The sequence below is a fragment of the Motacilla alba genome, chromosome 3, assembly GCF_015832195.1.
Source record: "Motacilla alba alba isolate MOTALB_02 chromosome 3, Motacilla_alba_V1.0_pri, whole genome shotgun sequence".
NCBI lineage: Eukaryota > Metazoa > Chordata > Aves > Passeriformes > Motacillidae > Motacilla > Motacilla alba.
In genome coordinates, this window is record NC_052018.1 from 84192623 (window position 1) to 84217423 (window position 24801).

At 36.4% G+C, this 24801-nt stretch overlaps 1 protein-coding gene across 6 annotated transcripts in view; it reads right to left on the bottom strand.

Moving 5' to 3' along the window:
* Window positions 1–3238: 3238 nt before the first annotated feature.
* KIF6 (kinesin family member 6) overlaps window positions 3239–24801 on the bottom strand; it is a 154855-nt gene continuing 133292 nt past the window's right edge. For 3 of the 6 annotated variants that reach the window (XM_038132387.1, XM_038132383.1, XM_038132381.1), the window contains 6 exons: window positions 19256–19337; window positions 18155–18290; window positions 16525–16616; window positions 9471–9560; window positions 7413–7519; window positions 3239–4627 (listed from right to left, as the gene is read on the bottom strand). In XM_038132387.1, coding sequence (XP_037988315.1) covers window positions 4611–4627; window positions 7413–7519; window positions 9471–9560; window positions 16525–16616; window positions 18155–18290; window positions 19256–19337 — 524 coding nt within the window. In that variant the 3' untranslated portion in view covers window positions 3239–4610. The remainder of the gene's footprint in view (window positions 4628–7412; window positions 7520–9470; window positions 9561–16524; window positions 16617–18154; window positions 18291–19255; window positions 19338–24801) is intronic. The other 3 variants (XM_038132382.1, XM_038132385.1, XM_038132384.1) reach the window with 3 other exon arrangements.

A 24801-nucleotide genomic window follows, 5' to 3' on the forward strand; every position in this document is an offset into this window, starting at 1 on the left:
AAGAGTGCATCTGGTCTCAAAACTAGGGAATGACTTCTCACGAAACATGTTTTAAATCCAGGACTGGGCATGATCTCCTTGATTATTCCTTCACTTGCCTTTCTGCCTCAGTGTGACTGACCCAATAGGATCCAGCTTTTCCCATAGAAAATCTGAGCCATTCTGGAAAGGACAGATACCAAAATGACATCCTGGTTTACAATATACATAATAATCACTTTTCATGTATTACTTGGAGCAAATCAAAGGATTCAGTGTTCTCTAAATGCTTGACCTATTGTTCTTACAGCCCCTAACAAATCTTGAACATGGATAGATGTGAAATAAAAGATAGGCCAAAAAGAGAAGTGACTTTGCTCACTTTCCTCACTGGTTTTCAAAAGCCAGAAAAAATACCACTGTGATCAGAAGTATAATTTACATCAACACAAATAAGCTGTTTCTAAATTAAGTAATAAAAGAAGTTGAAAGATATCTTGACTGATCCTGTTATTATCAAGCTTCTGATAGAGAATGATTTTTGGACTAGTTTTTCTGGTAGAAATGTCTCTGTACAGAACTAGTTGACTAGTTGAAAGTGGATGCAAAGATCCAGGGATTCATTCTTTCGCATGCTAAGCATTCAGCCAGAACACTTTCTACAAGGAAATACTGAATTATTTTAATTAGGTTTACTCCTTGAATGACTTTTAAAATCTGCACTGCAGAGAAGAATTAAGGAAATTATTTTAGAACCATATTAAGTATGAATGAGTGAACCATGGAATTTCTTCAGGCATGACAGTTACTTTGCTTGTCTTATAGATGGGGTTTCAAAGCAAACAATACAGAAAGTGAAAATATTAAGAAAAAATTTAGTAAAAGATTGTTTAACATTGATTAAAGCAACAATAAAAGTGATTCATATGAAATAACATAAAGCCAGCAGTTTGATTGTTGTGGTTATTAAAAATTGACTTTGGAAAGACAAACACATCCTATATAGAGCTACCAAATATCCTATATGTAACAAGGCATTTTCAGGTGTTCATCTTCTTGGCATCCATATTCACTAGCTGCATGTTTGCAGCAGTATTTATAAAATCTTAACATTTTATTATGTTGAAGTGCTCTCAGTTTATACTAATGCATAAAATACTTGCATCCTGTGATTGATGAAATCAGGTAAGGTTACATTGCATTATATACTTACACTGTTACACATGTGAACCTCATTACTCCTCCTCAAAGCTTCTTTCTTTAAAAAACACAGGAGTGACAGAGGGAGATTGAGTTAGGGCATGTCCATCTTCCAAGAAAGAGAAACTCAACATAAGGTTATGCCATTTTCTTCTTGGAGCTCTCTGGAAAGCTGCAGTGGCCAGGAAGTAGTGAAATGCCCAAGCCAAAACCTGGTTAGCTCATGGGTTTCACTTATGCAGGTCCAGACTGTGTACAGAACCCTGGCAGATTCAACAAGAATGAGAACAGACCCTTGGCCTTTTTTATAATCTGGGTAATATCCTGACCCTCCCAGAAGCTACAGTCCTGTAACACAGCAGAGGACATGCATCTTCTTCTGAAATTAACTATATAGAATATTGGAAATGTGTTGAAATAAAAGATGAGATGATCCACAATGCCTGGCATCAATTAATCCCAGAAATATCTGTATGGAATCTAGCACTCTAGAGCTGCTTCCTCAAGAAATCTCCACCAAAAAAAGAAAAAAAAAAACCAATTTGGATTTATTCTGGTTGCAGATAATAAATAAATTCTATTTACCATATGAACATTGAAGCAAACCCAACTAGATATGTGAATTGACTGAAGTGTGATGTGGATGAGGAATGCCATGCTTAGCAATGCTGTTTTACAGATGGTCTAGAGAGGATTCAAGACCAAGATAAATGTGGGCCTCTGGTTGTTTTTTCAATGTAGCAAATGTTTGGGTTATTTCAAATTAATCTTGAATTTATATGAAGAGAGATTATTAAAAGAAGGAATTTTGCTTGTCGCCAAAATTTGCTTGTTCACTTTTGTTTTTGTGGCCAACAAAAATTTCTTGAAGCAATAAATGCTTTCAGAAAGCCACATAGACTTAGAGAAGAGATCCAGAAGCCCTACAGCACCCGAGAAAAGGCGATCAAAAGCTGGAGCCAGGCTTTTGACAGTGTGGCTTGTGAGAGGAAGAGAGATAATGACAAAAAGAAAAGTTCAGCCTGGACATAAGGGAAAACCTTTTTGTCACGATGACAGTCAAACATTGGAATGAATTGCTTAGAAAAGTCATGTGGTCTCCTTTTTTGGAGGTTTTCAAGACCATATTGAACAAAGCCCTCAGCAGCTTGGTTTGATCTTGTAGCTCATGTTTTTTGGAGGAAATGGTAGGATTAAAGACCTGTTGAGATAATTTCCAACCTGAATTTTCCTGTGAATGGAAGATGCAATTTTTGAAGAGAGGAACAGTTTTTTTAAAAAAGACAATGTTTTATGTCTTAAGACTGTTATTTACTAAATAAGAAATCTTTTTTTTCCACATGATCTTATGAAAATTTTGAAAATTTTTCTTTCTGCAAGAAAGACTTTTAATTTTTTTGTATGGTTTTATATATTTAAATTTTTTATTACTGGATGCACTTTTGTCAAAGATCTTAAGTGCCTGGTATAATCTTAATTTTAGACCATTTTTCCAGTCAGGTACTACTTTGTTGACAGTGATTGAATTTCACACCAAATTTATAACAGCGTTAAAAAAGGCTAGAGAATTTAGGAACAGAAGAGTAAGGAATTCTTTTCTCTCTGTGAGTGAGATGTGTGGGAAACTGAGAACAGAACACTGAATCATCAAGTAGTAGCAGCATCACATAACTCATATGAAGATCGCACAGAGATCCTTCTTTTAACCAGCTGCTTAAAGCTATTGGAAATGCTTCAATGCCAAAAGGAAGGAGATGTTGGACCAGTGATTCCCTTTCAGCCACTTTCAAATAAATTCACCACAATGGGTAGTTCACTGGAAACAAAAAAAGGTGGTTGCTTGACCCAGCAACATTTTGGAACCTGTGGCTCTTCTCCAGCTAGCAGTGTTGAATGGAAGCAGGAATGTGGCCCTGCTCTCCTCAACAAAGCTGTATGAAGAATAATACAGAGTATATTTAATACAGTGTTTATATGTAAAAGAGTAGAAGAAAAATAATGACAGACATAAAAATTCTGGAAGAAGGACATTTTAATATCATCTCCAACAAAGCAGACATGTAAAAGAGAGAAGGTCTGTGGATTTTTCAAATTCTGACCAAATCCTTGAACTCTTCTCAAAGCAAGAGTAGATCTGACTTTTATCTCAGTTTGCACATACTAAATTCTGCTAAAGCTTACCAATTTATATGGTATCTGTGTTGACTTTTACAGAAAATTAAAACGCAAAAAAAGGTACAACTTTAATATTTTTTAATTGATTGCATATTAATTGTGAATTTGACAAACGTATCTTCTGTAGGTTTAAACATAGCAATTCACCATGTACTTCTGTATAATTATGAATTTGACAAAGAAGTATCATTACGTATATAAAGAAATACACATCCTTGAGAATATGTGACTTCTGCCAATATATTGTTTTATTTTTATGTGACCAACCCATACGCTTCTAAATACATGACTTTATCACTAGCATGAAAAGTGACAGCTTCAATATAGCAGTATGTAAATCTCAGAGAAATAGACTGTACTTTGCATTGCATTTTTGATTTTAATTTGATGTGTAAAACAAATTGTTTCATAACTAGATATTATGCAATAGAATAGTACCAAGTCAATAGTGAAATTACATTGCATATAAGATAAAAAGGCATTTAAATTTTCACATCTCATTGGTGTTTCAGAAGTATTGGCTTTGTTTCGTTTAAAGCTTATTTAGTGTAGCTGTTTCTTCTGAAATCTGTATATTCTGGGATGGTGTGCATTTAGCACAACATTTAATCCATTCTGCACAGCATTTAGTCCATTCAAATAAAAAGAAAACAGCTGGGAAATTTTGAGCTCTAGAATTACTTTCCAAAATACATTTGGTTTTATATTACAATGCTCAGTATTCTAATAATCTGATATGAAAATTGTTATTCCTTGAGGGGGAAAAAATCTCAAATGACATTTAATGGAATTTTATAACCCAGATAACTACTGTTATTAAATGGATATCTCTTGATGTTCAATAGGTATAATTAACAAAGCCTTATGTGAATCAATGCAAAAAAAATTATAAAAACTATTACAGTAGTAATAAGCCTTTCCTAGATTAAAGATGTATAAGAGCATTAATACATTAGATAATTTTAACATTTAGAAGTGTACGATGAATTCTCATAAACAAACATGTTTGGCAAACTCCTGATTAGTTGTTTCAGTGTTGTTAATCTTAATGCAAGGTGAAGATACTGAGTGCAAATACTCAAATATCTATTGTCAGAGAAATGGATTTTGCTGTCAAAGACAATTTATATGCCATTACTGGTTAAACCTGTACATCTGAAGTACTTACTTGTACCTGTTTCTAAACAGAAGAGGAAGGGAAAGAATAAAGGTCTCCCACTGTTTCTAAAAGGAAATAGTGGACTGTGATAAGAATTTCATTTGTTCCCCAAGCCTGAAAGGAGATAAAGAAATACATTAGACTACATTTCAGGTTGCATTGTCAGTTTTAAAACAAACTTTAGAAATACAAAACAGAAGAAAGAAAAAAAATCCTTTGATTTAAATCTTTTAAGACACAAAAATCACTCATCTACTCTTCTGCATTTCCATTTCTCTACCCCAACACTAAACATGGCATCAAAAGCATGTTTGCCGAGTAGCCCTTTTCTAAAAAGCTTTCCAGTGTTAGTTATTACAATGCTCTAACAATCCCAGCAAGACTCTGTGAATGTACCTGCTTTAATTCTGCTTGGTAATAACCCACAGTCCCTGAGGTAATCTTTACTGAGACTTCTCATTCCCACCCCTGCATTACTGTCACTAAGGAAATTGAGCATTCCCATGCTTTCTATTTATGAAACTTATTTTCCACTCTGTTGGCTTCTGCACACATTTATTATTTTTTTTTCCTTCCCCTCTAATGTATAGTAGGGCCCTCAGCTTGCTTCTAAGATACTAATACAACAGTTTGAAAGGGTCAGGATCAATAACAAAAAGAGCAGTGAGGATGTTGACAGTTTTTAAGCCCAGCAGACTTTGGCTTGGCTGACCCTCTGCTTCCTCATGTTTCCTGCAGGGCACTGTGTGTGTAACGGTCATGCAGAGAGCGAATACATTTGCATGCAAGTGTAGAAAGGATTGTTGAACATCTCAGTTGAAGAGAGTTTGGTAAGGAAGTGACAGAGCACTGAACAGGGACTCAGCATACTTAGATTCTGTGTGAAAGTGTCTGACTCAGCTTAATGGCTCTGGGCAAATAATTCTCTTTGGTTTATTTTTCATATGTTTGAAATTTCTTCAGGAAAAGTTTTTTGACTGATGACCCAGAGTATTTCCCCCAAAGTTTGAAGTGAGATTACATTCTTCTTCTATTCTTCCTCTCTACCTAACTCTACTGTACATCTGAAAATTTTGTGGGGACAGGAATGGGGACATCATAGCCCCCATCCCGTTCTCTTAAAAGAAAACCCTCTAGTTCTCCTCCTTTATCTTGCTAAATTAGAATTCACAAACTTTATTTGCTCAATGGTTCATGCTGTCAGCGGCTCCATCCCTTAAATCTGGAAGGTTTTGCCTTTCCTCACAAGGAAGAAATGCTTTTTTTCATCTGCTAGGTTGACTCCAAATCCTTCTCAGAACTTGCTGCTGAGCTGTCTCTTGTCTGTGACACATCAGGTCCCTACATGTTTGTTGAACTGTTATAGCCTCTTTACATTTTTATTCTCCTGCTCATACTTAGCAATTTGTTGAGTCATCCAGCCCTGCACTGCCAGGAAGATCAAATGCTACTCCATTTCTTTTTCATCTACTTAGGGCAGCTCATCTTGTCTGACTGAAATTCAGAATAATTTTAAAAGTGTTGACTGTCCTTTGTTCTGCAACAATACCTTTTATGACTTGGGGTCTAAACAGTTGTCAATGTTGATAATGTCTACCCCCTTCTGAAACTGATGGATGATGCCAGGTGATAGCCACTGGCTGAAAACAATCAGGATGGAAAAGGCATTTGAGAGAGACATTCTTGATATGGTGTGATTTAGGAGATGATCATAGGATAAGATGTGCTCTTGTTAATTGCATTACGTCACAGATGGAGTCAGATGCGGGCCTTCTGAAGGTCCAAAATGTTTGTTTTAAGACATTTATCTCTAACCTTCTTCTGATGAGCTGCCTGTAAATCCAGTTTAATTTCATTTGCAAAAGAAACCTGACAACAGCTTTTCTAAATAAAGACAAAAGGGATCCCAAAGCCTAAGCGTGCTAAGTGTTTGCTTTGGATGAGCGTAGGGACACTGTTTTTTCAGCCAGTGTGTGTTTACTTGACAGTTTTCTGATAAGCAGTGTGATACCAAAGCCCCACTTTGTGACAGTGCTAACACCATCTGCCAGGTGCAGATAACTTGTTAAAAAATGCTGTCGTCAGCACTGAAGTGCTGATGGAAAGTTATTGCTTCAGTAACCACTAACATGCTCATATTCTGTCTAGTTGGTTGCTGCCACTAAAAACTATTATTCAGGGGAAAAAAAAAAACACATGTCATTTTTCTCTGTCATAATAAATTTTAGGTTACCTTGCAGTGCCACTGTTTATTTATTGCTTTCTGCTTCCTGCCAATTTTACTTATCTATTCTCTAGAGTGAACTTTATTGCCTTCCTACTATTGCTCTTGGTACCTGATTTGATGACAAATACTCATAGAAATTTTAATTAGACCATGACATAGTGAAATACCTGTTAAGGATATTCCCTTTTCCAGGCACAGTGGGCCAGTTGGCCTCCTGAGACAGGGGTACAGTGCAATCATTTGAGTTATCTTTATTTGGTTTCAACTGTTGTAACTAAATTTGTACCAGATGAAAACCAGGACACATAGTTTAAAGAAAATCTATACAGAAAAAAATTGGATCATCAAGTCATTGAAATGCATTGAAATGCATTTGATTAAGAGTAAAATAATACACTACGCAGGTTGCACAGCCATGCATGCCCCAGACATTCAATGATGGTGGCTTAGTAAAACAGAGAGCCTTCACAGTTTTTTACTGCAACATTGAGCCACTTAAGAAATACATGTGAAGAACCTCAAGTGTTTAGAATGAATGAGAGCATAATGTAATATAACTGAAGCCAGAATCAGTTTTCACTTGTTTCAATGTAATGTGGACTAAAGCTATTTTGACTTCAAAATGCTGCACTGGAGATTTTGGTTGGCTTTCTATTTTTTGGCAGTTTTTACCTTTCTTCTGGAGGATGTTCTGTCTTGCTTTAATGAAAGCTAGGATGTCAGCATCAGCCTGGCTGTCTCCAGTCAGAGGAATAGATGTACTTGAACTTGGTGGGGTCCTGAAATAAGAAAGTATGGTTGTGAACTCAAGGGAGTAAGAAGGTTAATTTTTCTGTCTCCTCTTTTTTCACCATAAAGGATTTTATTGTTTAGATGCATTTTTAGATATGGCACAGTTTAGCAGAGAATTGATCTCAGGACTTCTTAAAGATCTTATGTAGGTTCCTAAGATTAGCCACCATCTCTTTAGTGTCGGAAGGCTACTTGCTTATCAACTATAGACCTCTCATAAAGGATTAAGAATATTGTAGTGCTGAGTCAAAGACTTAATTCCTAAGTGGAAAAGCTTAATGTAGTGAGTTTACCAAGGAAATGATGGATGTGACTATGCCATGTGTTTGCTTGCTTCAGGCTGCTATACATCTGAACAGATCAATAGAATTTTTGCCTACTGTGGGGGAATTAACTTTTCATACATACACAGAAGTAAACAATCACGTGGTACTTAGGACATCTCCTGACAGACACAAATCCTTTGTGCTGCTGAATCTCCAGTCCCAGCTGAACTCATGTACCTATGCTGTCAAATCATTGACTTATGTCTGCTTTTGACAGATCCTCTGGTGGTGTAAGTTGATATAATACAATGAAGCTGTTCTAATCAGCTGAGAAAGCTGAGAATTTCCACCTGCATCTTTAACCTTATTTGAAGATTTAGCACTAATTAAGAGATGAGAAATACAGTGACAAAAAATTACAATACAGAAGGACAAAGGGAACTGAAGGGAAAAACTTTTTTACATATCATACCTCTGTAATTATAGTTATTTTCACTGTTCATTACTGACTATAGCAGTAGGTGGTTTGTAAGACTGACATCTGCAGCAGTGTAATATCCTTGTCTTTGTGCTACTAATTAAGTACTCAGTTGCTGAATCCATGAACCAAAATGGGAAAACAAAGAAATTACTCTGAACTTAAAACTCCCCTATTTTTATGTAATTTACAAGGTAAACACAGAAGACCAATAAGGGACTATTCTTGATTGATTTTCATTTACTTAGCAACAATACAACAAATAAAAACCCACAGTATATGGAGAAGGTACTCTCTAAATTCCATTTTAGCTTCTATTTTTCTTCTGCTTTTCTTAAACTCAAATGCAACTTAAAACATTAGGTTTTGGGGGATGACATTTTCCACAATTTTTTTCTGCTCTAGAAATGGATTATTTTGGAAAATAAAAGGAAAAATAAACCCTTCCGCTTTCTTCTTACTAATGCAGTTGGAAAAACAGTAACATGACCATATTTTCCTAAGGGCATTGATAGCCAGAACTGTTGAGCACAATAAGAATATAACTTCTGGAAGTAGAGTGACTTGGCATAATATTTCAGTGAGAGAAAAGAATGTGGAAATAAACACACTAGAAAAAACAGAGAGGCTCAAAACCCTAATAGTTTCTGTTAACCTGATAAGCTAATTTTCACAAAGCAGTTTGAGAAAACATGACATATAACCTTTGCTAAGCCTGAAACTGTTGCCATTTTAATTTAATAGAATAATTTGTGGGAGGGAGATAAAAAGTATTTTAAAGACAAAATCATAAGTATGAAAAAATCTCTGCCTAGCTCCTGTATGCTACAATTCTTCAATACAGACACACTCTGATTTCTCTTATTTTCACATGTTTTGATTTATTCTTTCAGAATCCCTTTCTCTGAGAAGGCTGGGAAGGCACAGAGGAAAAAGGCTGGGAAGGCACAGAGGAAAAAGCTTCAGGCCAAACACGAAACCACCTTTTTAATACTGATGATGCAGCAGATTGGTGTAAAACTATGTGGCAGCCTGCAGTTGGTTTGGAAGTTGGAGGAAAATCTACAATTTGTAAAATTTTTTATTTTTATATTCAAGCATACTGCTTTTAAATAGACTGATGGAGGATTGTGAAGACATTATATTATTTTGTACTTTGCTCTTTCCTCTGAGTAGCTGAGGTATGGTTCTTACCTTGTTTTTAAAGTTGGGCTACCAAAAGTGACTGAATTTTTTTTCACAGCTGGATCTTCATTAGGGCTGTCCCTACTGGTGTCTGAAAAACTGAATGGGAAATGAAGGAAAATGAAGGAAATAAAGTAAAGAATATAGCTCTTGTGTAGGCAATATTAATACATACACTAACTACAAAGAAGACGCTTTTCAAGATTTTAAAAAACTATATAAAACATTTGTTTACTGAAAGAAGATTTTCAGTTTAAGTTGTATGATGATTATGTTTATGTCGAGAACCTCTCTATGAAAGAATGACAAATACCTTCACAAAAAATATACTTTTAGTATTTGCCTTCTAAGCCAGACTTGTAAAGCACTTTGATATGGCCGATGTACAGTTTGTAATGGTATATTTAGTTCTTAAATTGAGTATTTGCCAAGTGAGGCCCTTGATCATTTTCTATTCTTTCTTTAGTCAGGCAAAATTGTTACCAAAATCAGTGGGAGACTGGGTAAAACTCAGTGAGGACTTTGGGATAGGGCTTGTTGATGAAAGCCAAATATATTGCAAACAGCTGCTGTGCATTCCTGTCTCTGCAGATATCATTATCAAGGAAGCTCACTGTTAGGGAGGAAGTTTTCCACCACTGGATATCTAGGGACTCTGCTTTTCCTGAGTGCTGCATATACTGCCAGATCTGCTGCCAGTCTTAGAGTGGAAAAAGTAAATTACTCAGTGTAAGGATTTTTCCAGTAGATGGCAGGATTGGCAAGTTCTTGCTTTTCTAACTCTGCAGTAGTTTGTTCATTGTTGGCTGATGAATTGATATTTCTGGCAGAGAACTTGAAAAGGGAAAGAAATTTATTACTAAAATTTTACTGTATTACACTGTGCCAGGTTCAGTTTCGCAGAAGATATTGTGCCCAGGAGTATAAGTCATTTTCAGCTGAACAGCTCCAGGTTTGCTGAATGATTCTCTTTAACTCCTCGAGTCCCACACCATTCACACCTGCATAATTCAACTAAAGCAATATCTTATTTAATGTCAATAATATTCTGTACTTTATTACATCTACATATTACAAGAGTTAGAAAGGATGTGTAATGTTATTACCTACTATGTGGTTCAACAATATCTGGGAACCTTATATCGTCATCTTCCTTTAGGATTTCCTGAACATTTTTTCCACTGATTTGGCAGTTCTTAAAAACAAAGTGATTTAGTGTTTTAAATTCAGTTTTCTGAAAGGCCTCTGTGTCTGTGCCCTGAGATATTGAGGCATCCAAGTCACATAACCGCGGTTTAATAAATTGCTACTCATCAACTGAACCATAGCAACCATCCCTGACTCTATTCTTAGCCTACAACAAACATAATGTGACTTAATGTGATTATTTTTCATTGCTTTATTTTTATTAAAATAAGCATCTTTGCTCTCTTTGCCATGCACAAAATGTACAATTTTACAAATACTGTCAGTTAGCTGAAGTATTTTAAAGTTGCAGTGGTTTACATATCTGAAGGACTTCTTTTTTTCATTGTAAAGAAAAAAAAAATGCCCAAAGTTGTTAAATCTCCATTGGAAAGGGATATAGATTTAGACTGATTTAAAAAAAAAACAAACCTATATACTAAGGTGTGGCATGGTTAGAATTCTAGGTATGTCACTTTCTAGTACATTCCTGGACCCAAGGACAAGATGGCAAAACTTGCCTCAGTGTGCTATGGGAGAATATGGTGCCCATGGAAAGCCGTATTAAAAAAACCCATGTAGACTGAGTGAGATGATGCCCAAAATCAGGAAATTAACATTACTGCGCTTAGAGATGGACCTTTATCTCCTATCCAGTGCCTGTGGGGTTGCAAGCAGACATTTTTATTGTGGGATGCAAACTGTTCTCCTGCAAGTTAAGGAAATTTATAAGGAAGCTTATACCTATTTTTTGAAATGACTCAAAGTTCTGCCTCCATGTGAGAGGTTAACTATTAGTGTACTAATCTAACAAATGAGTCCATCAGTTTGGCACAACTCAAATCGACCTCTTATATCCTAGAGATTTCTCTAATTCCTAGGCTAGAGGGATGGGCTATATGGAGATAACTTGGATCCTTCATACTGAAGCTCTGATACTGACATTGCAAGATAAGTTGAATCATAAGGGGACAAAAGAGTGTAATTTTCCTGTGCAGTGTTTGTACGTTCAGATCCAGCTTGTTCCTAGCCTGTTCTTAGAAGTCAGGATTCACTCCTTATTCATCTGAGTATTATATGCTGTTCTAGTAATGCAAAAAAAAAAAAAAAAAAAAAAAAGAGAAATGTTCTAGTAATGCTTTAGATTTAATGGAAAGTCATTATACCAGCATGGGGTGGAGGTAATGATACCCCTCTCTGTGTGACCAGCATGAAGGACTGGACATCTCAGGATGCTCTAAGAAAACCAAACAAAACCATGCCTGACACACTTTAGTGTGATGAAAGTCTTCAAGCAAGGGGTTGATCGAGTGATCTCTAGAGGTGCCATTCAACATTTCTCTAATGGGCAAACAGGCATTCCTGGATCACATTTGGGTGGACATACAAGGTATATAAGTCCCGTGTCTGTCTGTCGCCCAAGCTTTAACCTCTAACATTATTCAGCTTGTTTTGACAGTGTATAATTCCCATTTTCATTCTCAATCTATCTGATTTTTCCTTGAGAATTTAAGAAATTTGAGAATTTAAGAACTTTAAGTTTCTTGAGAATTTAAGAAATCTCAAAGACTGTTTCCTGACAACTTCAGTAAAATTCCTCCTTTTTCTGGAGATTAAAGATAGTCTGTCAATTTTATATGTCTGTTTGTTTTTATAACCTAGTACCTGGTGTTTCACCCAGTGGATAACTTTTTTTTTGGGGGGGGGGGTGGTTCCGGGGGAGAATCCTCTGTTGAGGGTGTATTTCTCTATTTCTCAGCCAGGCATGGGGCAGGGGTCATAGAGATCTACACAGGGTTGCAGCAGCATTTCCCTTGTTGCAGGAACCCAAGGACCAGAGACAACTGATCCATGGACTGATCAGCTCCATCAAGTATACAGGGTAGAAGAGCTGCAGAGATGATGCATGTCATGGTATGAGTGCTTAATTTGCCAGCTGAAAAATAATGGAAAATCAGGTAGGTTAAAATGGAAATTGAAAATTTGAAGGTGTACAACCTCTGTAATGTTAAGAAAACCTCAGGTGCAGTTGTCCAATTATCTGAGTTTTGGACATGAGGGGAACAGATGTTCAGTGTACAGACAGGAAAGATTCATGCTGCTTAAAGCTGAGCATTTTAGTAGTTGGCTACAGAATTAAATTTGGCCTAACTTGCAAATTCATAGATGTATTGTTCCAATTGTTACCAAAGAATGTGAAAACCTTTGAAATGTCACTAATTGATGATGTTATTCCCAGATTATGTTTTTATCATTATGTAACACTGCAGAAAATTGGCAGGAATAAAAATTTATTAGACAGAAAATGCTGTAAAATATGTAAACATTGACCTTGTTTCACACAACATTAATGTAGGGGGTAACTGTTGCAACCCAGGACAGTAATTGTTAAAAAAACCTGATGCTCAGAGTCATCAGACAACATGAAGATTTACTTGAAAATGGCTCCAAGGGAATTTAAAGTGACAGAAAGACTTTGAATAAGAAAGAGAACAGCTGAGGAGTCTGAGGTTGAACATACTGTGGGGCCTGCTGGAATAGGACAAATGAGATGCAGTAAAAGGAAATGAGTGAGGTTAAGAACGATTTGACTGAGATAAAAAGGAATGCATTCATTCTAAGAGGAGGAAAAAATCTAAAATTTTTATAAGATTTGAATAACTATCTAACATTTATATGATTCAAAGGGAATACAAGAACCGTTCAACATTACTGAAATGAAATGTTCAGTGAGAGAAGCAATTTGAATAGGCAAGGGTCTGATAAATTCCTTAAATGAAAGCCATTGTGGGAGAGACTGTATGAGGAAGAACAAAAAGCTGTGCTTGAATTCTGAATGTGTGGAGCACACATGGAGTGCTGAGCCCCACATGCATTTTCAGACTTCTTGAAGACTTGACAGGAATCCATTAAGAGACATAAACAAATATACAGTGTGAGTTCAGGTAGCACCACAGCTTTCAGACCTCACTGACTGAGGCAGAAATGGTTACTATTCAACTCTTTTAGTAACACAGACTCATTTCGACACTTTAACAATTCAGCCATTTTTTCAACTGAAAAAAGAGACATATTTGGCCATGAATCAAGTGCCTTTTAGGTGTGTGTATCCTTCTTAAGCCTCAAAAGGATTACCAGCCTCCCTTCTCTATTATTTTAGTTATAAATTAACTTAGTATAAAATAAAACTTGAGCCTTCCCAAGGTTTAATTTTTTTTCTGGAAACATGACTAAGGTGCGTGAAACAATAACAATGCACACAAGTCATTCACTAGAAAGTGATCAAAAGACTTTGTTCAAACACACAAAGATTAGAAACACACCTGTGTCTTTTGCATTCTGAGTTATATAAATTATTATTTCTAGCCTGAAGATTGTATTTACATCCATTCCCATTCAGGAGTTTGACTGAATGGTTTTACTACATACTTCCTCTGTCAATAGCAGTCTTAGAATTTAGCCTACTTAGTTTTAGATTTTCTTGAACACACCTGTTAACTGAATGCCATCTTGGAAATAGGTTGTATTTACACCACATTATATCAAACATAATTTATGTCAGCTCTTGCTTTGGCAGCTTTTGCTTTGGTTATTATGCTGGGTGAAGACAGCAATATCATTCCAAAGAAAGAGATGGTTGATTTTTATACAAGTTAGAAAAAAGAGCCATTTATGTCTCAGGAAAAGAAGTGCTGGTAGCCTGGATTCATTCTACACAATTATGGGAAGTGGTAAGCAAAGTTGCTGTGACAACTGGGCCCAAAGAAATCCTTGGGAAATAAATATTCTACTATTTTATTCTTTAAAAGTCTGAAATTTAAAACCATTACTTTAAAATGTTATTGACTCGGGTAGGGGAAAAAGTGAATTTTCATGCACAGTGGGAGGTTAAGCCTGTAGCTCCTGCCTCAGAAAAAGCAGAAATAGTGTTTCTACTTCCACATACATGCCACTGGAAATGTACCTAGGTAAAATATGTTTAAACAGCCTAACATAAAATAAGATCAACTTTCTAGAACCATAGGAAGGAAAGAGCATTTGACTTTTAAACATTATTGCAAGAATGTTGATAGAGATGGAAAAATAAAACTACATTCATCCCAACTCCCTCTACAATTTTAGTTCCAGAAGATAATATTCTGTGTCTGTGATATTTATGTAAGGATCATCCAGTCAGCCTCAGTCAATATGCCCATTACTTAGACACAGAGAAACTGTTCACTCTAAAGAACATCTGCTTTTCGCAGGGAATCATGTGGGGCAGTACAGGACTCTGAAGTAAGCTTGGCAGCTGAAAGCAACCACGCACCTTTCTCCATTCTAGTCAAAATGCCAGATGGACTTTCCTTAGACTTGTCCTCCAGGAATAAACATGAACCGTAAAGGCATTTGATAGAAAAGCTTAAAAAAATAAAGAAATCAGTTATGCAATTTTGTTCCAGAGCCAGGGTAGGGAAATGAGGATTCACCCCTGCTGGAGGCCAGTTGCCCATTGCACTAGAAAGTGCCTGGGCATTACCATATGCTCTTTTTAGTTCAAGAATTTTCAATTAGAATGTAAAAGGTATTGCTCTTCTGAGCAATGCATCCGCACACCAACTGAAATTTGTTGTTCCCAAGATCAACGGGGCAGAGAGGTTGCGCAAGAGGTGCTTAGTTCAAAGGACAGCACAGAGAGTGACAGTCATGGATTGCTTGAGCTAATTTGGCTGAATATGTGCTAAGCTAGACCAAAAATTCTCTCATGTCCTGTTCCATGAGCTTTTCTCTGGGACACATAACCTTCAGCTGGAGACCAAAAATGAACAGCACAGATTAGGCCTAAAACCATTTGCAAAGTGATTAATGCCAAGTCTTGAGAGGACACAGAATAAGAACCAAAGCAAAGTAGACAAGACTGGAGTTGGTTTTCATCAGTTTGAGAGATCTGAAAATGTCTTGTCAGAAAACTTTAGAGGACTACGTCTATCATTTTCTGTATTGATTATGGAACATTTACTACACATACATGAGAGTGTTAAATAAAACTTAGAAGTTATTTTACAGTTTTAAGAAAACAGGAAAACATGATTTATGCAGATTACTGTCATAAAAATGTAGGTAAAGCCACTCATGAGAGAAATGTTAATTGCATAACAAGGAGGAGAGAGAGGCAGAAAAAGAGAGCAAGAGAAAGGGGAGGAGGAAAGAAGAAAGAGGGAGGGAGAAAGGAAGAAGGAGGGGGACAGAACACCTCCATTTATTGTCCTTGAATATGGAAACCTTCACAGTCAGGTATGTGGTTTCTTGCACACTGCTTTCACTGATGGTTATGAAAAACCTATTACTGCAAATTTAAATTAGAGGTTTTGAAATCAGAGGTGACTGTTGATGAAACAACCAGGATGATTATATTTTTCTCCAGTAGATGACACATCACCATCTTACAATATCAAATAGAATATCATTGTGGAATAATATGCTGCATAAATGTAGTACCATGACATTTTTCAGGAGCAAGTCTGTCTAGGATATATAAGAGATAATTTTTAAATCTTTTTTGGTTTGAAGTCCCCTGCATACATCCCAAAGGAGATATAGTCTCCTAATACACAAAAATGACTGCTAATAGGCTTGCCTTTCTTAGCTCTCGTGGGACCCCTAGAGAAAGGTTTCCAAGGTTCCAAGACCAACACGTCAAAAGAACTGAGGTCCTACCTTCAATAGGATTTCCAAATAACTGAATGATAAAATTTCATTTTTTACACAATTGTTTCTGTTGTAACTGAAAACACAGTGCTTCAGTGTGGTATTTGCAAAAGCATTCTGGACAACTTCACTTTTATTAAAAGTGTATTTCTTCCCATGTAAGGAAGGAAAAGAAAAATAAATAATTTACCTGATAGGTGATAGGTGCTGTGAGGATCTGATAAACTGTGGATAAACAGGATTGACAGTATTTGGTGAGGCAACCATCTGTGGCTTTTCCTGCTGGGTTTAGATTGAAAAAAAATTATCAAGCTAGGATTTTTTTAAAGTGCTTCATATTGGCCTATAAATTTCAGCAATAACAAGGTAAGCAATGACTCATTCAGAAAACACAGAGCCTGAATCACACAGTATTTTCTCCACTTGCACAAACACTTCTGAACAAAGAGAAAAGTATTTAGGATTGGTTCAAGTATTTTTAAGCTCAAGTTACAGGTTTTTAATATGTAACAGCATATGTTCACTGATTTCAGTTTCTTAGGGAGCTCAGATGTATAGATAGGTCAAGATCTAAGAAATCAATCCCAATTATGCTTTCCAGTTTTCCAATCTTCTACTGATGAATCATGAGAGGTTCAATCATGGAACTCTCCTTTTAAGAGATGGAGAAAAATGTACTGCTGTGGATTCAAGAATATTGCTTGCAGTGCTTTGAAAAGCCTAAATATTTAGCCAGGAGGGTGACTAAAACTCTTTAATAGTATGCTAATAATATGGTTTAATAGCCAATAATATGGTTAGGGATTTTAACTGGAAAAGTATTTGGTAATGCTAACTTGCAGTAAAGCTGCTTAGGTAGCAGTGTATGGATAACTAAGTTCCCTATGTTAAGTTCTGTATTTATTTTAGGCTGTTTTCTTAAAAATACGGTTTAAATTTATAGTCATGAGAATTAACGAAAATATAAGCTAAAACTTTCTTTGTTTATAACAACTTTTCCTCAAGGAGTAAATCTTCTCTTCCAGTCAATAATAAATTATATGGGGTGGACTGCACTCAGCATTCTTTTTCATGAGGCTGATGTACATTTCATGGCCGAGCTTTGCTGTGAGTTGCTCTGTCACTACTTGCAAGCCATTAAAAAAGTGTCAGTAGGGGAGCACAAGAAAGCTAGGTTGTTTCAGTAGAGTGTAGTTTTCAGACTGACTGTGTTATGAACTTCCAAAACACTGGTTAAAATGACAGGTCTTTAGTTCATTTTTACACTAGTCATTGCATTAGAGCACTTTGTGCTTAAACACTGGTGGACTTCAGCTAGAGAGTGAGCTGTGCTGTGAGCTCTCACTGTGAGCTCTCACTGTGCTGTGAGCTGATGACCTCCGGGAGCCTAGGAAAGCTGAAAAGTTACTGGAGCCTCTGCAAGCAAAAGAAGCTAAAAAGTAACTACATTTGCTGCAAAAAAATGCTGATGGAATAATAGTTTTGCTAGCAGTAAAAAAGATTATTTTTTGCAATCTGATGATATTCTTTCAGAGTTAGCATTTTGGGCCCATACTTGCCTACTAATCAAGTTGTTTGGGAGAACATAAAAAAGAAAATAGAGCAGGAAAAAAATGGGTTTATTTGATTTTTTTTAGCTTCACACAAGTATAATTCATATTATCTTTGTCCAACTTACATTGGCATAAGTACAGGTGACCCAGACCCTGAATTCCATCCTCCATACTCCTTTCTGTCTACTCAATTAACTGCTTCTTTAAGAAATTATTGAAGATGTTATATTTACATGAAAATGGAAGAAACACAAAATTATTTCATACCTGGAGTTTTTTTGCTTCTTCAGACCACCAGACTTCAAAGTCTTTTTGCAGCTTCATCTTCACTTTTTCCATAAGAAGCTGCAGGTGCTCAATCTCTACCTTCAGTCCTTTGAAGCGACTGTACACTGCTTTATAGCTAATATGAGAAGAAGAAAGTGTATTACAGATTTTCCAACATATATCTGAACAAAGGTTAATCCTACCTAGAACTGTTAGAGATTTAAACTATAAAATAATGTATAATAATCAGAGATGCAGAGGACACAGACAGATGGTAGAAAGAAACATCTCATATTTTACAAAAGCTTCCTGCAACAGTAAGTGCAAGAAACTTATTCCACAAACCTTTTATTTCATAAAGAAGTTAGTGAAATTCAAGTGGGACCAACATTGATTAACAGTTAAAATATGGGTTCAATCAACTATGAAAATTATTTCTTTTGAATTCTTAACATGTTACCATTAATAAATAACTGGTATCTGGGATTCAGATAGGAGCTGAGACTGGTTCCCCTGTCAGATGGAAGCTTCATTACCCTCTTAGCTATTAGACACTTGGAGATTTACCAGGAGTATGAAAGAGCCAGAAGTTTCCTCAGACACAGTGAATAACAAATGCTAACAAAATACTTCATACTGATATCCTCGTATCTATTTTTTTTTTATCCTCCTGGCAAGGATTGGTTAACCAATGTGCAATCTGTGTATTATTTACACTTAGTGAGTCCTGTATAACCTAAAGGTTTTCTTTAGGTCAAGAAAGGCAGGACTTTTCTGAATCAACCCAAAAGGCTCACAATACATTTGGATTCAAACAACAAGTTGCAAACACTAATCCTCAGAGAGGACATTAAGCTGTTTTTATTTATTTTTAACCTTTAGCTCGAGCGTTAATTTTCCTCTCTCACTACTGTGGCATCTGACACACAAACCAACAGCATATAAACAAATTTAGAACTATTAGTGAACCACAAACCCGATATTTTTAAAATGTCAGAGAAAACCCTGAGGGTAGCTGTGTGTGCAGAATTGTAATTAGAATATACTATCAGTATAATTTATCTTCTGAAGGATGGTAGAAATCTGAGGCAGAAGTAGTACCTTTTTTTTTCTTCTTCAATTTGCATTCGAAGATTCTCTTCTACTGGATCAAACATTAGTTCTTCAGAAGGATTTGAAACAGCTATAGGGTAAATGATCAGATTAAGCAATGACTATATGGTGTCCAAAGAAGCAACTTCTAATTAAAATAAAAACTAGCTTTTAAGAGGCAGGTAATGAAATTGGGGTGATTAACCATTTCTCTCTTCCAGAAATGCTTCTTCAAATTCCCTATTTAGGCCTTACTTAGTAGAGGACATAGTCAATAACTAGTGATTTGAATAAAATTTCTTATAATTAGGTTTTTTCATCATTAAAGATTAGAACATTAATTTTAGATATAAATAAAAGCAAATTAAACATTGATATTTGGCATAAAACACTATCAAATGCATTCAACCACTTTTTTGCAATGGTTTTGGCAACCAAAAGAAGACCAGAAGCTGTTGCAAAAAGAAGAGACAGCAGTAGCTCTTGAAAGAGAGATTAACTTTGGAAAACAATAAATTAGTATAAATAAGGAAAATATCCTGGAACTATGTGAGAAAATATTCAAGGTAAAGGATAACTAAGGAAATACCTTAAGAGTAGCCTAAGTTAGCAGCTTATGATTTCCTTATCCTTTAACAGAGGTAGTTAACATGCAATACACAATATGCTTATTCTGAGAGATTGTGAAACAGTCTTTCCATCATGGTTTATATGTTCAGTGGTGAAAGGAAATGTAAAGTTACCTACTAATGTTACAACAGTTTCTGTTTCTGGGATGAATGAGAAGAGTTTTATGTTCCCAAGAAAATATGTTTGACCTTTTTAACTCAAGAAAAATTTTAAAAAACCCAAAAGATTTGCTGTACAATACATGCAAATTTCCACCCCAACTCTTATTTCTGCCAAGAAAATAAATCCTGTATCAGTCTGTCACAAGGCCTGAGGAGTGCACCCTCTCTTCAAGGAGAGGAATTCTGTCTGAAACAAGAGGGCAGCAGTGACCCCTCTCGGCCTGTCAGCACACCAGCTGAAACCAATAATCTTTTCTAGTCGCACTCTATAGCTTAATGCAGATGATGTTGAAAAACATTTTATTTCATTACTTAGCTAAAGCATGTTAATACAGACAGTCAAGGTGGACAAAGCCCATGCACAAGTCTCATTTCATACATTGAAAGGCCTTGCTGCGTGTGATTACAAAGAAGGATAGGGTGAATACATTTATGGCAGGGAGAGTACCCTTAAAAGATAAAAATATAAACTGCTTGAAATGTTCAAGTGGACTAACAAAACAGGAGGTGGAGGAGATGACACAACAGTGACATTGTATATCTGAACATAACAGATAATAAAAAGCTCATCATAACCATGCCAGAATCTTTAAGAAAAGGAGCAAACCTTTCCACGATTACAAGGGATAAGGATTTTCTGATTTCTCACATTTCATATCCAAGAGAAGGCATAACTTGGGAAAGCACAGCTACAGATGGAACTTGTGGGGAGACCTTCATTGCAGAGCTCCTGAGGCTTCATGCTTTTCTGAGCTTCATGAGCACACACCAGCCAGGCTTGAGGGAAATTTGCTCTTGTGGAACAAACTGAAATGATTTAGGGAGTTACTGGCTCTCAAGTGAGCCATGCTCACAGACCATGTGAGAATCCTTGTTATGTTTCCGTGAATATTCCAGCCAGACCTAGTGTGAGCCAATTTCAGGTTAAAGGGGACTCTCCTGAGCACACTGAAGTGCATTTGTCCTATTTGCACAACCTGTGATGGTGTGTTAGTTCTGGAGGCAGCAGCTCTAGCCCCTTATAATGAAGGGAAATAGCATAGGGTAGAAGAGAGCAACATCTTAAAATGTTAATGCTGTTTCTGAAGTGAGGACTTCCCTACATGAAAACATCACCAAAATCTGCTAGTTATTTCAGAGTGATACAAGCCAGAGTATAGCTTTCCTTCCGTGGTTTATTAGGACATCTAGTACTTGGAAAAATATTTTTATATTAGCTCTGAAAGGTCAGCCAAACTTAGGCAAAATTTTGTCACTTGTATATAAAAACAGCAAAAGAATGGTTTTCTTTCTGCTGATTACATGCTGCAGATGGGATTATTTGGTTGCACATTACCTTCAGAAATAACAATAAAGCCTTTCGTAGGAGATGAAAACCTTTATCATAAATAGAGTGCAGCACCCTCACCCACGAATACAAGTCTGCCCATTATCCCTAGCTGGTGATGAAAGGCAGAAGCACAGCTGTAGACAAGGTGAGCAGCACAGTTTTGTGAATGGAAAGAGATGAGTATACTGCAGGCTGGTGTGGACCCAGCAGCAGAAATAACATCAGATAAATGGCTAAAACTTACATATCCCTGTGCACATCACTGAGCTTGGGTCACAAAAGAAGAAGAGATCTGATCACAGTGTCAGGTGAAGTCCAGTAGTAAGTCAAGTAAGTCCAGGGCATGCCAGCCAGGGCACTGCTTTGTAAGTTCTCCAGTGTCTTTTCCCAAGCTGTTGCAATGTCCATTTCAGTTTCTTGTCATGTCTACTCATTGCAGCAGTATGTTTATGAACAGAATAACATTCTGCTCTAAAGACTAGACCTTTGAAATATACCTACTGTAATATATACAAGGGAACATGGCTCTTTCCTGATGTTCCAAGCAAAAAGTCACCTAAAGTCTGGTGGATGGTATTTCAACACTTACGTTTCCTGCTACTTCTGCCTTCCCCTCATTCCCTGCTACTTCTGTTCTCCTCTCTTCTCCTCTTTACCTTTCCTGATAAATCCCTTCAGTGGTATCATTCTGCCCCATGGCTTCTGCTGCCTCACACCCCTCTCCTCTTACCAGTTCTGGCAATTTCAGCTACAGCTGAAGAAAGGAAGCTAAGGCAGAGGTTACTGGCTCACTGTATCTCATATCTAATGTTAGCATTCTTCAGTATATAGGCTCAGTCATTTTAAAATAATGTTAGAGGGACACTGAATGAATAGACTGTAAAACATAAAAAACATACTATTTACACACAAATTCAATTTAGACACCTAAGAAAAAAAAATTGTTTTGGCTACAGCTTTTTTTTCCTCTAAAGAGTTTATTTTTATTGTATATATCTGCCTTCCCATGCAGAAACAGAAAATACATATTAACCACACATATACCAAGTACATGGAGATTATGAAGCACTGAAAAATCGTGACATCAGCTTTGCCCACATCCATGAAAACTTTTGCAATACATTAAAAGATGTAGTAGAGGTGCTACTGCTAAAATATTAACTATCAGATATAATTCCTGCAGCTGCACAGAACACAAAGTGGTACCTGCTTTGTTCAGTCAGGATTGACTTTTAATTCATTGATTGACAATTTGTCATATGAAACTCATCTGTACAGTTTAGCTCTATGCTTTTAGTGCATCAGCTGAGATGGTTTCATTCAGCTGGAGTGTAATATCACATGCACTTTTCATGCCCCAGTGACTTCTCCTGGGCAATGAATGCAGTTGCTGCAATTTAATCCTGGATAATGCAGCCCCAGGTTTCAGAGGTGCAGGGAGGTATGACATGCATGCTTAGGAAAACACTGGCTCTGTGTATACTAGAGGCTTCTGCTGGCATCCAGTTCTGTACAACAGAACTATTTTGGTAGCAGTCAGCAACGTACTGATAAGGAGTATTAGTTTCTTTACGTTAACATAACTGCACATAGAGCTGAGTGGCAAAAATTATGAATCCTAAGTTGTGACACCTTTTTTAAGAATATTGAGTCCTAAGGTGTAAAGAAGAGACTGACAGTACTAAACTGGGTAGGGAAATAGCTGGCAAATTTGATGCTTACTTTAAGGCTAACTGTTTTTGCTTCATCTTCATATATAACCCATTTGGTGAAGTGAGCACAGGATACAACTGATACCAGCTGCCCACATAGAGATGGAGGTCAGCTCTGCAAGAGGTGACAGTTCATATGATAAGAGTTTGTAATTTCTGGTGTTTTTTTTTTTTTTTCCCATAAAGAAGACTGTAAGATGCATTTTAAGATATAATTATTTTATTCTAATGAAATGGCCAGTTTTGGAGTACAGGAGGTAGTAAACTTTACAGCACATTCCACACGATCAAATCACAAAGTACCAGAGAAAAATTGTGGCACCTGCTAACTGGATCACTATTTCAAAGCCATGTGGAAAACATGGATGAAACACACTTTTTCTAGAATGATACCAAGTGTTATCACCATAGTTTACTGCAAACTGGCAACAACCTGAAATACTCTGGCAGATTCTTGTCTACAGTCAGAAAATTTTGCAAGAAACTCTCTGTGACCCTGAACTTTATACTCTCTGGGGTGCTCATATATTTCTCAACCTGAGTGTATCCTGGAAGTCAAACTCCTAGGGATTTATTGTCTTGTGCCGCAAGTTACATTGTGCCTTGCCCTCCAGCTGTACTTTTGCAGTCAAACATTTTCATTTTTTTCACTGGATAGTCTTGTGTTTATCTGCTTAAATTTATAGCCACTTGAAGTAACCAAATTTAGAATTGACTTTAGTATCCCATTAATATATTTACTGCATTATTTATCAGCTTTGCAGTTTTTGGCAAACTCAAGCATTAGTGCTTTCAAAATGGAACATATGTTGTAAGTTGATTTTTTTTTAAAGGAATACCCATCTATCATTATTCAGGATCATCTTACAAGTAATTCTCCTCTTTTTCTTTACATTTCCCCAGGGCCATGTCAGCCTATGTTTGTCACTGCGCACCATGTGTGTACCTTATACAAAAGCAAAGATGAATAGGCAGAATGTAACTCAGGAGAGTTACTAAAATATCCTAATGTCTGGATGAGTCTATATTGTGGGTTTAGAGCAATTTACTTAACCCTAATGTAATAGATTTTTAAAATTTTCAGCCAGTCTGTCATAGAATACACTGAAACACACTGTCCTATTTTCAGCATTTTAAAAGTTAATGGACGTGCAGGGGATTAAGGACATTTTAGGGATGTAGGGGATTTTGATTTTGATCATTGAATTTAGTAAAAGGGTCCATTGGTATGCTGCTTTGTTTGTTTGTTTGGTTTTTTTGTAACATTACATTGCTTATTGTTTTACTGGCTTAATACTGGCCCAAACTACCTTCCAAAGTACACCTGACAAGCAGAGATATTTTTCCAATCTCAGTGAGCTCTTTTTCCTAAATACAGAGTCACACTTTAATTCCCTCAAGTTTCTTCTTTGAAACTAGTAATCTAGAATATTTTTCTTCCTGAAAATACATGGTATACAGAACAGGAGGTGTTACCTTCATGTCAGCTGCACTTAAGCAATGCAAGCTTCTGAAACCATCACGGCTAAAAATTCCCTGTTGATTTCCAAATATACATTTAAAATAAACCAGGGAAAACAAAAACAACCAACAAAGCAGCTTCAAGTTTAATATGTTCCATACATGGCAGTTAATCTAGTGAAGCAGTAACATAGCTGGGTGTCAGCCAGGAGCCCCCTACGAACTCAGATTCTTGCCTAAATGTAATAAATACTTTTTGCC